At 52.6% G+C, this 15,020-nt stretch overlaps 1 protein-coding gene across 1 annotated transcript; it reads right to left on the minus strand.

Moving 5' to 3' along the window:
• Positions 1 to 1,682: 1,682 nt before the first annotated feature.
• CMPK2 (cytidine/uridine monophosphate kinase 2) lies at positions 1,683 to 11,788 on the minus strand. The gene is made up of 5 exons (XM_066385852.1): positions 10,944 to 11,788; positions 9,468 to 9,582; positions 8,356 to 8,557; positions 5,374 to 5,607; positions 1,683 to 3,349 (listed from the first exon to the last, which is right to left on the minus strand). Exons 1-5 carry the CDS (start codon positions 11,613 to 11,615, stop codon positions 3,223 to 3,225), a joined length of 1,350 nt encoding a protein of 449 aa, XP_066241949.1. The 5' UTR covers positions 11,616 to 11,788; the 3' UTR covers positions 1,683 to 3,222.
• Between the last annotated feature and the right edge of the window lie 3,232 nt (positions 11,789 to 15,020).

The following is a 15,020-nucleotide window of genomic DNA, read 5'->3' on the forward strand; positions in this document are numbered from 1 at the left end:
AATACCTACGTGGCAAAAGAAAGGCCAGCACATCCCTCCTCTCCCCACTCCTCCCGAGAACATGTCCAAGCTCGTGAACAAAGCAGCACTTACAGGAGTCGACAATGAACTTGCTGGTAGACTGACTTGTCAATGGGAAGCAGAGCTCAGTGCTCTGGCCCCAGTGTGAAGGGTTCAGAGGGGAGAGGTGCCGCGGACCAGCACCGCTCCTAATACTGGTGCAGAATTAAGGAAACACACTTATCAAAACAAAAATGATGGGACCGGGAGGACTCTTCATCATGCCTGGCAGTATCCGAGTGCCTCATAGCCCCAGTTCGCTTTATTATATAGTCATATGCAAATCAAGGACCCTGATACAAAGTTGCACATCCAAGGCTAAGACAGGAACTCTCCCAAGGCATAAAACAGGATGCATTAGTGAAATCTACCAACATCCGAAAACAAAGAGTCAGAGGAAAGGCATGTATATTGCTTCCAGCAACCCAAGGAAGCAAGTGGAGTGGGTGCAAACACTCAGCATCAAAGCCAAATATGGAGATGGAGAGGGGAGAACTTAGCCTTTTGCTAAGCCTCTAATCTACAATGGCTTTTTGCCTTACGGTCCACAACAGAGAGGGTCTCCCTCCTCTGACCTTCTGTGGTTTGGGTCTGCTCACGGGTTACTAGAAGAAGCTGGGAGTGGTCAGTGGGCCACGCTAGCTGTCACGGGCCTTAGAAATGAACCCATAATCCTCAGCAGCCACGTGTGGGGCTAAAACATCCATGATGGTGGCTGAACAGGAGGATAAATATCTGGGGCAGCTTTTAAAGTGCTCTCACAGGAAGAGCAGTGAACCTCGCCTTGTAATAAGACAGAGCCAAGCACACAGTCCCTGTCACTAGTGTCTGGGTGAGAGGCACTGTCTTATCCCAGATTCCCACATTGTATCCTCTACCAGTGAATAAGGAGCTCCAAGGTTCAGTGGATTAGAAGACAATTCCATTAGTATGTGCAATGAAGAAGGGATCGTACATTCTTGAAGTTTTTGTTTGTTTGTTTGTTTATTATTAAGTGAGAAGCGGGGAGGCAGAGACAGACTCCAACATGCGCCCAAACCAGGATCTACCTGGCAAGCCCCCTACTAGCTGATGCTCTGCCCATCTGGGACCGCTGCTCCATTGCTCAGCAACTGAGCTATTTTAGAGCCCGAGGCAAAGCCATGAAGCCATCCTCAGTGCCTAGGGCCAACTTACTCAAACCATTCGAGCCATGGCTGCAGAAGAGGAAGAGAGAGAAAGAGAGAGAAGGGGAAGAAGGAGGGGTGGAGAAGCAGATGGGTGCTTCTCCTGTGTGCCCTCACTGGGATTCGAACATGGGACTTCTACACTCCAGGCCAATGCTCTACTGCTGAGCCAATGGCCCAGGACCTTGAAGTGGTGTTTAAATAAAATAAAATGCCCTCCCTTCCTCCCAAAGCGCTTTGATGCAAATTGCACTTGAGCCAGGAGCTCACACCTCCATTGACCTTCTTGTCATCCCCTCAACAGGGGATGATAAACTCTGGTGATGTTTTAGATGTCCCCAAGTGAAAACATCGTGTGAGCTAAGGACCTCTTCCTTGACCAAAATTTTCCTCCTACTCAAGAGCTACTCTGGAGGGGTACCCGCAGAAAACCAACACACGCTTGTGAGAACAGCATAGATTAGGAAAAGAAACACAGCGGGTTTATTCATCTGCAAGGTACATGAAGACAGCATCAAATGCTTGCTTTCCTAGGCAGCCAGTGTCAGCTTCTCAGAAGGTTTAAAGTGATTAACACCAAGAACGTAATTAGCGATCACATTATAATGATTACCCTAACACTCTATCAGCTTTAACAATTTTTCGACTGAAATCAATGACCTATGTATATACAGAGATAGATTATGTACAAATTACCTACAGTTTTGGAAAAATAGTGTGCTACAGTGAATACTAAACTTTAATATCATCTAAGATTCCATGTTACAAACCTGGTAAGGCCTTGAATATAATTATTGAGGGTGTGTGTGTGTGTTGGTGGTGGGGCGAATGTCTCCTTGAATTTACAGCATCATCTATCTTAGAGCTGGAGGAAATTATAGGTAATCACCTGGTTCGGCCAACCCCACGGACCCCTGATGTTACGTGACCCACCCAAGGCCACCAAGCTATTACGTTTCCTCTTGTCTCAGCTACTGTTTCCAAGCAAGAGTGATTGCTAAGCTGATTTTATGTGCAGTCCTGAGACGTTCGAGTGCAAGATGATTTACTAAGGGATCCCATGCCAGGATCCACTGTGCTCATTCAGAAAGACAAATTACATCCACATAACAAAAACACACAGCCGGCATAGCCATGGCTTCCTGGCTTCCGATTTAATTAGCGAGGCACTGTCCGGACGCCATGGAAAATCTGAGGTGAACATCAGCATCAATGCATGGCTGCTCTGGCAAGGTTGAATGCACCCCGTTCAAGGCAGAACCCTCATTCTAGCCAAAGCCCTGTCTGCAGAGGGAGGGACAGGACTCTGAGTGAAGACTACCATTCAAGGAAGGTTGGTGCATCTGCCCTGAGAGCCTGATGGGTGGGCAGTCTCCTTGTCTGACTCAGACGTGCTGAGGGGAGGACCCTGTCAGGGCTGCAAGCCACAGACACAGGTCGGACGCCTCCAGGGTGAGCGCCCCTCCCCACAAGACAGCTCCATGGGAGCTGGGACACAGAGGCATGTGTTGCAAGAGCGCTCAGTGCTCAGATCTGGGGCCCAGTCAGAAGGATGGGGTGAGGCTGGCCGGGCTGGGAAGACATCAACACTGCCCATGTCCCCATCTCCTCAGTGAGCCAGGTGTAGACATGGCAGAGGCCGGGGGCAGGATGGCTGTTGAGTCAGAAGATCCTGCTGGTTGTGTCTGCACACCTCACACCTTCTGGATGAGACAAACCTTAGAGGCCTTTGGTAGGGATGGAGTTAAAAATACATTCCAAGAAAACAATGTGCTATACTAGGTAGGAAGCCATCACCAGCCTCTCATGGACGTGAGCAGTCTCAACCCTGATGGGTCCATCCGTCACAAGCAAGTATAATAATTGAGGTAAAACCGAAACGCTGGGTCCCCAGTTTCTACTACACAAGATGCTTACACAACAGGAACCTGGGAAAATGCGTAACCAGTCGTGGGCTGTGTAACAACGTGGTGCAAAGTGTGTCACGGGGCCTGAGTTACAACGGCCCAATACACTTCTCCTGGATAAGGCTCAACACTGTCCGGAGGACCTCTTCTCTTGAGGGGCTGGCATCCACCACCTGGCAGCTGGGGCCCTCCATCCGCTGGTAGGACACTTCTACCCTGGAGGTGGGCAGAATGAACAGGGTTGGCACACTTGGCAACATAGTTTTTCCTGTGGATGGCATTTTCCCATCATTATAGACACTGCTGGACACAAGGCCCCCTTAGCAACGAGCTTTGCCCACAGGACCTGTGGGAGACACCATGTTTAATACACAAGTTAGTCGCAATGTCTAATGGCTTGCAGGTAGGAGTACCTGCTGTCGCCAGGCATTAGGATTCTGCACGATGCTTACATTCAAAGTGACCTAGAGGAGGAGGCATGGGCACCCCCATTTTGCCAACAAAGGGAGCAGAGGCCCAAAGTGATTCAGTCATTTGCACAATGACAAATATCTCCACAGTCTGCACACAGAGGATTTCAGAGGACCCAAGTGTTGAACAAGCCCGAGGCCCTTAGCCCAGTGGTCCCCAACCCCTGGGCCGCAGACCTGTACCGGTCCGTGGGCCATTTGGTACTGGTCCGCAAAGAAAGAATAAATAACTTACATTATTTCCGTTTTATTTATATTTAAGTCTGAACGATGTTATATTTTTTAAAAAATGACCAGATTCCCTGTTACATCTGTCTAAGACTCACTCTTAATGCTTGTCTTGGTTACGTGATACATTTATCTGTCCCACCCTAAAGGCCGGTCCGTGAAAATATTTTCTGACATTAAACTGGTCCGTGGCCCAAAAAGGTTGGGGACCACTGCCTTAGCCCACATGGTGTTTCCACTTGGGGACATCTGAAATGTCACCAGAGTCCCTCGTCCCCTCTCAGAGTCAGCTGCCGCAATGCCCACGCACTCCTGAGGCGTGATGGCCTTGTGGGTTAGAGTTGTGTTCCTCATCAGTAAGATGAGGACTGACATCATGCCTTCTCAGCCAAGTTTGTCATGAGGCTTAATGGAATTGTTACTAGTAAAGGACTTGACCTGGTTTCTTGGCCCACAGCGAGACTGTCGCTTAGTGACCACAGCTCTGTGCTCAGATGGCAGGGCCATCACTGTGTTTTTACACAAGCTCATCCGCCACAGCCTGCTCTGCAGAACGAACTGCTGCTCAGCCAGGGGCTGGGAAGGAAGGGGTCCAGACCCCCACTACTGCGGTCATACGTCCTCACAAATCCGACAGCAGCGCCTTACCCTCGAACGACTTTGAATTTAATCCCCGTTTTCCTAGTTGGGACCTGTGCAAATTTAGACAAATCACTTCCTTCCTCAGGCTTCAGCTCCATAAACCATAAAACACAGCTCATGACCTCCTTCCTCGCAAGGAAGACGGAGCCTGAGTGGCAGCGTGCCTGTCACAGAGCCGCACCGCGAGGTGGCAGTCCCCAGTCCTCGGACAGCGCTCTGTGCCCATTATGTCACGGTGGGGAAAACCGAGCCCCTGACACGCATGTTTCTGTGCTCGGGTCCGTGCTGTTCCCGGCACAGCAGGCACAAGGAAACTCTGCACCCCTGTCAGACACCCCACGGCTTTAAAATGACAGGGCGGTGGCCCCAGGGGACCGTCCCACTGGACGAAGCTGCGCTAACCTGGAGAATATCGCCTCTCGTTCGGGTTTGAGAAGTGGGGACAAGGTCACATCAGCATCCCTGGCTCTCTCCGCGGGCAGGGTGGGGAGCCCTGCCACCCACATCGCATGGAGACACATATTTTTTTATATTTATTTTTTCTGAAGTGAAAAGCAGGGAGGCAGACAGACAGACTCCCGCACCTGACCAGGATCCACCTGGCACGCCCACCAGGGGGCGGTGCTCTGCCCATCTGGGGTGTTGTTCTGTTGTGGTGGGAACCATTCTAGTGCCTGAGGCGGAGGCCATGGAGCCATCCTCAGCGCCCGGGCCAACATTGCTCCAATGGAGCCTTGGCTGTGGGAGGGGAAGAGAGAGACAGAGAGGAAGGAGAGGGGGCGGGGTGGAGAAGCAGATGGGCGCTCTCCTGTGTGCCCTGGCCGGGAATCGAACCTGGGACTTCCACATGCTGGGCCTATGCTCTAGCACTGAACCAACCAGCCAGGGCAAGACACTTACTTTTGACGAAACACGTTGTTGGCCTCCAGCTCCGCCTCCTCTCTGGTCCTCTCCATGCCTCGGTCCTGCATCCTCCTCCTCCTCTCCTCGGGGCTCACGGTCAGCAGCAGGACCAGGTCGGGCTTCAGCAGGTCCTGTGGCCACTGGTATATGGGGTGGTGGGCCGGGGGCAGGTGTTGGACAGCCCCGCTCACCTCGGTGGCGATGGCGTAGGTGGCTGTGCTGTGCCAGTACCTGAGAAGGAAGCAGGTGGTGAGCACGCCATCCACACAGGAAGTCAAGGGGGCCCCCAAAAACCAGCTGCAGAGGGTGCTGAAACCAGGGATAGCTCTGCTCGGGCCTTCCTAGCTTTGTGTCAATTAAAAATGTATAAAACTACATCTTTTTTTTTTTTTCGAGTATTTATCAAATGGAAAGGGTAAAACCCACAACTGTGGGAAGATTGCAGTGGGCCCTTCACACGGCCTGTCACCCCGCTGAAACTGCACTTGGGGTGAGATGACACTGTCGCATTTGTGGCCTTGCACTGTGCTGCCCTCTATGAGGACAGGTGACAGGGGACGAAGGACTTGGCGGTCAGCAGGGAGGGTTTGATGCACACCCCATCCCCAGACAGCAAACAGGACGCGAGGCACCCGCCCACACACAGAAGCTGGTGCTATTCCGGGCTGTCTGGACTTCTTAGGGACCACGGTGCCTCCACTGGGCATTCTGAAATAGAGGGTCAGCCAATTTGATTTTCCTGTTATAGTTGTAATGTTCTGTTTCTCCCCAAAAATACAATCTTAAAACCAGCCAGTCAAGGCCCTGGCCGGTTGGCTCAGTGGTAGAGCGTTGGCCTGGTGTGCGGGGGACCCGGGTTCGATTCCCAGCCAGGGCACACAGGAGAAGCGCCCATCTGCTTCTCCATCCCTCCCCCTCTCCTTCCTCTCTGTCTCTCTCTTCCCCTCCCGCAGCCAAAGCTCCACTGGAGCAACGTTTGCCCGGGTGCTGAGGATGGTTCTGTGGCCTCTGCCTCAGGTGCTAGAATGGCTCTGGTTGCAACAGAGCGATGCCCCAAGATGGGCAGAGCATTGCCCCCTGGTGGACATGCCGGGTGGATCCCGTTCGGGCGCATGCGGGAGTCTGTCTGACTGCCTCCCCGTTTCCAGCTTCAGAAAAATACAAAATAATAATAATAATAATAAAACCAGCCAGTCAAGAATGGCCAACATGGCTCAGGGACAACATTGCTGGAATTTCGTAGGTCCCTTTGGGCTGACGGTGTGACGCTCTGTTAGGAAAAGGGGAGGCTCTCTCCCGGAAATAAAGAAGATGGTAAAAATAAATAAATAAATGAACAAATGAATGAATAAAAGATATCAGATACAGTAGCATCAGGTACTTAACAATGGGGGTAAAGGTATCATGCAAGCCAAGAAGTCTCAGAAAGGAATGCAGCGTCTCACCCTTCCCTAGGATTCCCTGAGACTTACAAACCTCGACACAGCTGTCTTGCCATCCCCGAAGTGAACACCACCTCTGTGCCCTGTGCTCTGTGGCCCGGGGACCCCACTCTTCCGCCCCCTTGCTTATTCTCCTTTGAAACTAAGGCTCTGTCACTTCCTGCTGTGAAGTTTACACCGCTGTCCAGCTGCCCCATGTGTACATGGGTGTCTGTCTCCTCTCCGGTGTGCTTTAGGCTTCTCAAAGTTTTCAGTAGTGTAAACAAAGCTGAAACAACTCTCATGAGTGATTCTTCTGGAGTAGAAGCGCCTTCCCATCTGCTATGTGGTCTCAAATTCCTCCCCAGGGCCCCATAGCAGGATGCATTCCCACCAGCCCCGTCGGAGTTCCCACTGCCCCGCAGCAGTGCCAGCTCCGGGCACCAGCATGTGTGCAGCTAGTTCCCGCCAGTCTGATGAGAGTGAAATTGGGTCACATCTCACCTGCCATTTCCTTGACACCGAGCCATGGGGTGTAAGCCCGTATGACCTGTCCCTGACCCTTTTTGTAGCATTGGGAGCTACTGCTTAGGTAGAAAATCTCAAAAGTATCTTTCAGGTTATGTGACTGCTTTATTCAAAAGCTTCTGATGGCTCTCACAGCTCTCATGATCAATTCTTGACCACATTCCACTCCTGACTGCCACTGTCTACCCCGGGCCCCGTCCCCTGCCTTTCTCTCCTCATTCATCCAGAAAGAAACCCCCTCATCCACCTAGTCTTCCAATATGTGAACTTCTCCCCGTACCTGGGTGTTGTTCCGCCGGTCACCTCTCTCCACCGTGCCTTACCTCACTCCCGAATTCCACCCCCATCTCTCTCTGGACTTTCAGAACTCGGGTCAACAGTACCTGGTGACATGGACCCACCTACAGCATATCTAGGGGTGGGTGTCGCCGTTCCTTCTCGCATGGTCTTGATTTATCTTCTTTGTAGCACCAATCTTCTGTATTCACGCCCCTGGTCACCATCCTCTCCGTCCAGCACGTGTCTGTGCCAGGAAGGCAGGGCACTGACCGGCTCACTCACCTCTGATGTCTCTAAACTGACAACGGTCTTTGGCATACCACAGGTGGCCGAGAAAGGTTTGTCCACTGAGCCAATGGACAAACTAGCCACCGAGAGCACTGCTCTGTGAAGCAGAGACTTCGATTACTACCTCTCAAATGTTATTTCTAGCTCCCTCACTTAGGGAAGCTACATCATCTTTCCCAGACCTGTGTTCCTCATCGGTAAAACGGGGGTGAGGTGAAGTATCCACCTCCCCAAGTCATTGTTCCAGCTATTAGTACAATGGATGTTGTGTTCTTAGCAAAAATGCCCTGCAGTGGTATAGGTGGTTAATAAATCTTCGACATTACTCATAGTATCACGATGCAGTTCCACTTAACAAACACAATTGTGTGCATGTATTGATATACACACACACATGCACACATACACATGCATACGTACTTCTATGTCAGGAAGACAATCCCAAATCCATCTTTCTACCCACCTGTCTACAACCACAGGGGATTTGGTGGATTCTTTCGCTATTTCCGAAGCCACGATATAATTGCCCAAAGAGTAGAAGGCTCTTCGGATGATGGTCGGTTCATTGTCAAAGATTTTCCGCCACTGGCTGATGCAGGCAGGCGGTGACTTCAGGAGGACAGCCTGCAGGGACTCCACAACGGACTGGGTCACCGTGGTTTTCCCTGTAGGTCAGAGAAAACACAGCACAGCTGACCCCTCACCACCAGGCCGCGCCCGAAAATGACCACCGAACCAGTGAAGACATTCATTCCTTCCCCCCTGTAGGTCAAAGGCATTGACTAAATAATTTGATTCTCTACAGAAAGGTGCAGGCCCTTGGAAACTCTGGATTCCTCTCTTTGGTGTCAGAGCAGTTGGCACGGAAACCAAGGGGGACCTCTCGTGGACTAATGCACAGTGGCCTCTGGTCCCCAGGCCCATTATCAGCTCTGGCTCACATCTCGTGACTCTCTGCAGCTGACCTGGGAAAGAGTCACCCTTGCCTCCAAACCAGGTGACACTATTGTTTCCCTAGATCAGCTTTGTCCTGGGTTCTCTCCTGCTGCCCTTGGGTCACACATTTGCTTCGATGTTCGGAGCTAAGGGCAGGCCCCTCCACTGTACATTGACATCCAGTTGGCCTCCACTTCCTACCTCTTCCACCTTCTGCTACAAAAACGGCCTCGGTTCGGCCTGAGGTTCCTGGCTGCACAATGCTGGCTCGGGTCTCACACCTTCTTCTGTCGGGGGGACCAATCCTGCCTTCCTCAGCTAACCAGCCCTTCTCTGGACTGAACACACAATCCAGCTTCCAAGTTCTCCCTGACCCTGTCTCCAGTCCCTGGCCTCTACACCCGGGTGGCCCCCAAGTTCAGGTGAGGCTCAGTGCTCCGGGCCCTCCACGGCCTCACCTGGAAGAACTTGTGCATCTCAGCATCTCCAGCCTGCCTAGCTCCCTGCCAGCCCCTGCAAGAGGCTCCCATGAGGCATATCTGAGCTCTGTGTACCATTCTGTATGTCGAAGCCCATCCGTGTCGCCTGCCACTGACTGATGAATCCCATTACCATAACTACAAGGGAACACTCTCTTACCTGTGGCATCCAGTCCTTCGATGACAATGACAGGGAACGTGCCTTTCTGCACCTGTCCTGGGCACCGGTCGACCAGCGCCAGCATGGCTCGCGCTTCAGGGATGAAGGGTGTGCACTGTGAAGCAAGGTCCATGCGTCAGCTGAGAAGCAACCTGGCCGCCACAGTAGCCAGATCCAATAGCTGAGAGCAAGCCTGCCCCACTCTGGGAAGGCCCAGGTGAGGTCTGTGGAACCTGAGAACGGCTGGCCGGCTGTACATATACTACATGGCTGCCACTCAAAGAGGTGGTCACCATTAGGGTCCCTCCATCTGCAGCCCTCCTGACCCACTTCCCGCAGAGCAGAAAGGACAAGAGTGACACACCAACGACGGAGCAGCATCTCACCGACAGTGGGACTCTAGGCCCTGCCAGGAACAGCGTGTCAAATTTGGAACATCAGCCACACTATGGGCTCCAAAGATGGCCGGCCATCATCACCCGGCCTGAGTGCCTCAGCAGCGCAGTCAGGGAGCGAGCAGCCTGCACCCGGGGAATCGGAGTTCTTACCCTGCATCACACCAACCACACACCCCTGGCATCTCTACGCAGACGCCCGGACACTGATTTATCTGTGGGCTTGACTCTGAGCCAAGGGTTATTCTATGGGCTAGCATGACCAGTCTTCATGACCACTCTGTGAGGGGTGACTGGTTATTCCCTTTTTTGGAATAAGGAATCTAATGCAAAGAATGTGTAAGAAAACTCACTGAATAGGTAACATGGGTAATACATGCCAGGCTTTGGATTTCAATCCAAGCAGCTGGCCCTGCACTCCTAGACAGTCCCCAACGCTATCCCAGACGCTTGTAAAATAAATCCAAGATCTACAGTGCAGCCTCCTGCGGAGTATCAGGACGTTCCCACCCTGCGTGAGCTGTGGTCACAGAGAACCCTACGCCCAAGAACTGAGCATCCTCTCTCTGTGTGGCCCATGTTTCCTTAATTGTTGAAACACTGCAAGATAGGCATTTTACATATGACAGGAAGATTAAGTGAGGGGAGCTCGGTGACTCTGGTCTAAGCCCCATAAGCAGGCAGGCTTTGGTTAAGTCCAAGCTTCTTAAGCCCCCACAGGCATGCCCTTTCTCCACTCCTGGGAGATGGAACAGGGAGAGTCCTTGAGAGATGACGTCATCTCCTCCATACCTAGGGAACTCTGTCCTTAGGCAGCAACCTGTCATCACTGCTCTGTGCTAGGGTACCACTTTCCCACATCACTGTGGGTGGTCCTGGCCAGCCTGAATTGCAAAAGTGCCACCACATCTAGCAAGAGCCTGGCATGCAGGCCGCCTTCACGACCCAATGTGCACACTGGGGTAAACCAACGCCCCGGAGCAATAGGTATTTTTAGCTGCAGCCCCCTGCTCCACGCTTTGTCTACTTGGCGGACCTGGGGGGTCCACCTTGAGTGATGGGAAGGGAGGGGAACTCTTACTGCCTCCAAAACGGCGCGGGCGGCGTCCAGGTGGGGGAAGACCCCGGAGCTGGGTAGGTCGGGTACCACCGGATGCAGCACGGGCTCGGGGGCCCTCACGACGGGCTCGGGGTCCGCCTGCTGCCATCCGTGGCCGTCCCGCAGCTCCCACGGGTGCTGCCACAGCTGCTGGAGTGAGTCGCTCAGGAACTCGACCAGGCGCGGGCGCGGGTCGTCCAGGCACGAGTCCAGCAGCGCGAACAGCGCGCGCCGGGTGTCCGGGCTGTCGTGGGGGTCGTGCAGCAGGACGCCATGCTGCAGGTCGCCCGTGCCGCCGCCCGGGCTGTAGCACAGCAGCCGGCGCCTCTCGCAGCGCTGTAGGGGTTCGCCATGCAGCTGCTGCAGGAGGCGCTGGTGCAGCCGCGCCGCCCGCACCCGGGCCGCGCAGTCCCCGCCCGGCGCCACCGGCACGCACAGCGAGTAGCTGCGGCCCGGCGGGCCCAGGAGCTCGGCCACACGCGGGTCGGGGCGCGCGCCGGGGGCGTGGGTGCCCACGGCGAAGTGCGCCAGGGTGCAGCCGGGGAGCTCGAGCGCGAAGCGGCGCGGCCGCGGCATGGTCCGCGCGCAGGCCTCGCGCACAGGCCCGGACCGGAGCGTGAGCAGCGGGGCGCGCGGGAGGCGGGCGAAGGCCATGGGCGTCTCTGCGGCGCGCGCCCGGGAAATCTGGGCGCGGCCGGGCGGTGCGAAGGGGAAACGAAAGCGAAGTGGCTGAGGTGGGAGGAAGGAAGTGGGTGGGAGGCGGGCTCGGCCGAGGTCTGCGCCCGCAGGCGGAGGCTAGGAGGCAATGCCTGCAGGTGCGCGTCGCCGCCGGCCTCCGCGGTCCCAGGGCGCCACCGCCGAGGGCTGCCTCCCCTGAGCAAGACCCAGGAGGGCAGGTGGCACCGGGGCCCCGTGAGTTGTCCTTGGTCTGCACCGAAGTGAGCTGCAGGGCCCTGCAGTCTCTTGCCAACCTCAGCTCCCTTACTCGGACCTCCCATCTGTGCTCTCTAGGACCCAAGTCCGACCAGAAGCTGCTTTTGTGGCCTGAACATTGTCCTTTTCACTGCCCTTTACACGTGTCTTTCCCTCTTAATTGCACTCACCCTCTTCTTTTGCTGACTCTCTAAGACTGAGAAGTGTCACCAGTTCTGTGCCTGTGAAGGAAAGGACCTTGCCATTATAAAAATGCAGAAAACCCTATACAACAGTGGACAGGAGAGTTGAGCAGGCACTGTGCAAAAGAGAAAATCCAAATAACTAGCACATGTGTCGAAAGATGCTCAATGTGATTAGTCAGCAGACTACCAGAAAGTACTCTGCTGTGAAATGACAAGGAGACACCACAACACACCCACCCGGGTGGTCAAAAAGTAACAAACAACCCTGCCATGACAGTATCAAGCTAGAAGGAAGACATGCAGCCAGGGGCTCCCTTACATTACCCTGGTTGGAGTGCCCATTGGCTTGAGCACTTTAGGAACTCTTTGGAGCCAAGGGAAACGCTGGCATGTTCTTTAGGAACCACTGACCACTCCCAGTTCGTAAAGGCATATATGTATGTTGACCAAAGGACAGGCACAAGGAATTTCCCAACATAATAACAAAGCATTACAAAGGCTCTCCATAAAAGGACAGGAAGTAATTGTGGTATAGTCAAACCTTGGAATCCCAGGGAGCTATGAACATGAACAAACTGTGGCTAAACTCAACATAATGGACACATCTGCAGCCTAGTGCCTGGCGAGGGGGGTGTGGGGTAGACAGAGTCCATCCACAATTTGGAGCAGGCCAGCCTATAGTGTGGTTGTAGGGAACAGGACGGGACTGCCTGTGGGGCAGAGGCAGGTGTTAGGGCCTGGGGGAGGGTATTGGAGGGGTCCAAGTCTTGGTAAAGGATTTTTTTCTTTTTTTTCAAACACTTACATGCAAGTGTTCATTCTATGAGAAAAAAAAAAACCCGGTTGTGCTGTATATTTATAAATTAATGTGCACTCATGATATCAGGCACTTTTCGTTAGAGATAGTGGGCTTCTGTAAAAGGTTTGCCAAAGAAAAAATAAGATGATTACAAAGAACTAAACTGATCCCTCAATCCATTGCTACATTGCAGCCAGTGTTCGAGGTTGCTGCAGGGGACCGTCCACGTCAGAGAGCCTGGAATGTGTTAGGAATGTTGATAAGTTTAGAGAAGAATGTCCTGGGCTGAGGAAAACTGGTGGTGACCTGTGGCCGCTCCCCACTTGTATTGGATTCCTTTAGAGATGGCCGGCCAGCTCTGAGGAGCGGAGAGTTGGGGGGCACTGCCCCGACCTCCCTCCAGCTCACTTCCCCTCAGCAGTGGGAAGAAATCCTGTTCTGGCCTTTAAACAGCAGGACGTTGAAGAAGAAAGGCTCCCTCCCGCTCCTGAACCTCCTTCTTCCGTGGGTGGAGAAAGACAAGGTAGGAAGACGTAAACACATGTTCCAAGAAGACCTTCGTGAACTTGGGTTTCTGTGTTGCTCTTTACCAAGAGGGGACTGGAACTTATTTATTTATGTTTCTCATATACATTACCATTTTATCTGATACCTAGGAGGCTATGGATGATGAACACTTGTTGAAGGAAAGAAGGAAGGAACGGGTGACAGAATGAGGGAATGAATGAAGAAAAGAAACTGGGCTGCACTGAGCAGACTTACGAAGGAACAACAGAATCATGTGATAATGACAATCGGTTCCTGAGCAGTATTCCAAGTGTCTAAATCCTAGTTCATTCAATCCCTTACACCCATGGGCACAGGTTTCTCCAGGTGTAAAATGAGTGAGTGCCTAAGAAGAGCAGCCCAGGGCCCGGCAGACAACGCTACCTGGGTACAGAGAGGTCTAATTGCTGATGGCCACCTCTATTCTCAGTGCGTGCTGTATACGTTAGGTCATGTCATCCTTGAAAGGCCCTGTACAAGTTACTCGCTAAGACTCGTACTTTCCAGCTGGGTTGTTACCAAGAACAAGCAGGTAAAGGAATTCACCCCAAAGTAAACGTTAGTGAAACAAGGATATATACCTTAAAATGTTTGGCTTCAAAACCTTGCATGGGTTCGCCACTGTGTCACCCATGGTGCTTGACCTTAAAATATAAACTGATTTCTCTTTCCTTTCTTCATACACATGTGAGCTAGCAAATAAATAAATAAATAAATGAAATAAAAAAGTGTGTCTGGTTTGAGCCAGAACTTGGTGGGAAGTTTCGACATTTTTGGCTGCAATCGCAGGTACTTGGCAGGCCTCCCGTGTTGCACAACGGGTCATCGATCAGCACACACTGGCTATCTGTTCTGTTATCTTCCTGATGCCTTTCCTGATAACTTTCAGTTCCCCTTCTCAGTGAAACACCATTAGTATCTGTTTCCTTTCAGATGAGAACCCCGCTACAACAATAGCCAACCCTCACAGACTGTGGACAGTTGCCCAGACCCTGTCCTAAGCGCTTCCCCTAAAGGAGAAAACCTCATGAGGTATCTGGTCTTAATGGATGAGGAAAGAGCAATAACTTCCCCCAAAGCCCCAGGGCCACTCGGTGACAAGCTCGGATTGGTGAAGAGCGGTTTGGTGGCTCCAGAAGCTATAAAACACTCAGACTGTTTCAGTTTCCACCACGAGCCTCACCAGAGGGCCACAGGCTCCAGCACCAATCTGATGAAAGAGAGCCAAGAGAAAGAGAACTTCAGTCTGCCAGTCCACAGTGCTTTTTAAGAACACTGCAAACATAAACAGAAAACCCATAAACAGCAAGCCACATTCTTGCGGATAAAGACCCACTGTGGGAAAGCCCTGGGTTTCCCGGGGTGTGCTCAAGACAGGCGGACACCACAGGAAAATAAAAACATCTGTGTTTTTACACTAGGAGCATGCGTGCATGTATTCAGATGCGTAGCTCAGGAAGGACGGAGGCACGCATGTCATCGTGTGCCTGTGCGTCTTGACTGTGGTCTAAAAGGGTCCTGAGGCTTGTGGGATCTGCTGTCATTCTTCACGGACAGGTGGGTAGGTCAGTCTTTGCATTTCTTAGCTTTTGTAAC

Source organism: Saccopteryx leptura, chromosome 5 (assembly GCF_036850995.1).
Source record: "Saccopteryx leptura isolate mSacLep1 chromosome 5, mSacLep1_pri_phased_curated, whole genome shotgun sequence".
Classification (NCBI taxonomy): domain Eukaryota; kingdom Metazoa; phylum Chordata; class Mammalia; order Chiroptera; family Emballonuridae; genus Saccopteryx; species Saccopteryx leptura.

Excerpts from the sequence above, each read along its gene's own strand:
- CMPK2 (XM_066385852.1), bottom strand. The coding sequence starts at position 11,615 with ATGGCCTTCGCCCGCCTCCCGCGCGCCCCGCTGCTCACGCTCCGGTCC. Across the intron at positions 5,608-8,355 it reads TCCCCTGTGGTTGTAGACAG|GTACTGGCACAGCACAGCCA; the intron begins GTGGGTAGAAAG and ends CTTCCTTCTCAG. Across the intron at positions 3,350-5,373 it reads AACAACGTGTTTCGTCAAAA|GGTAGAAGTGTCCTACCAGC; the intron begins GTAAGTGTCTTG and ends GCCCACCTCCAG.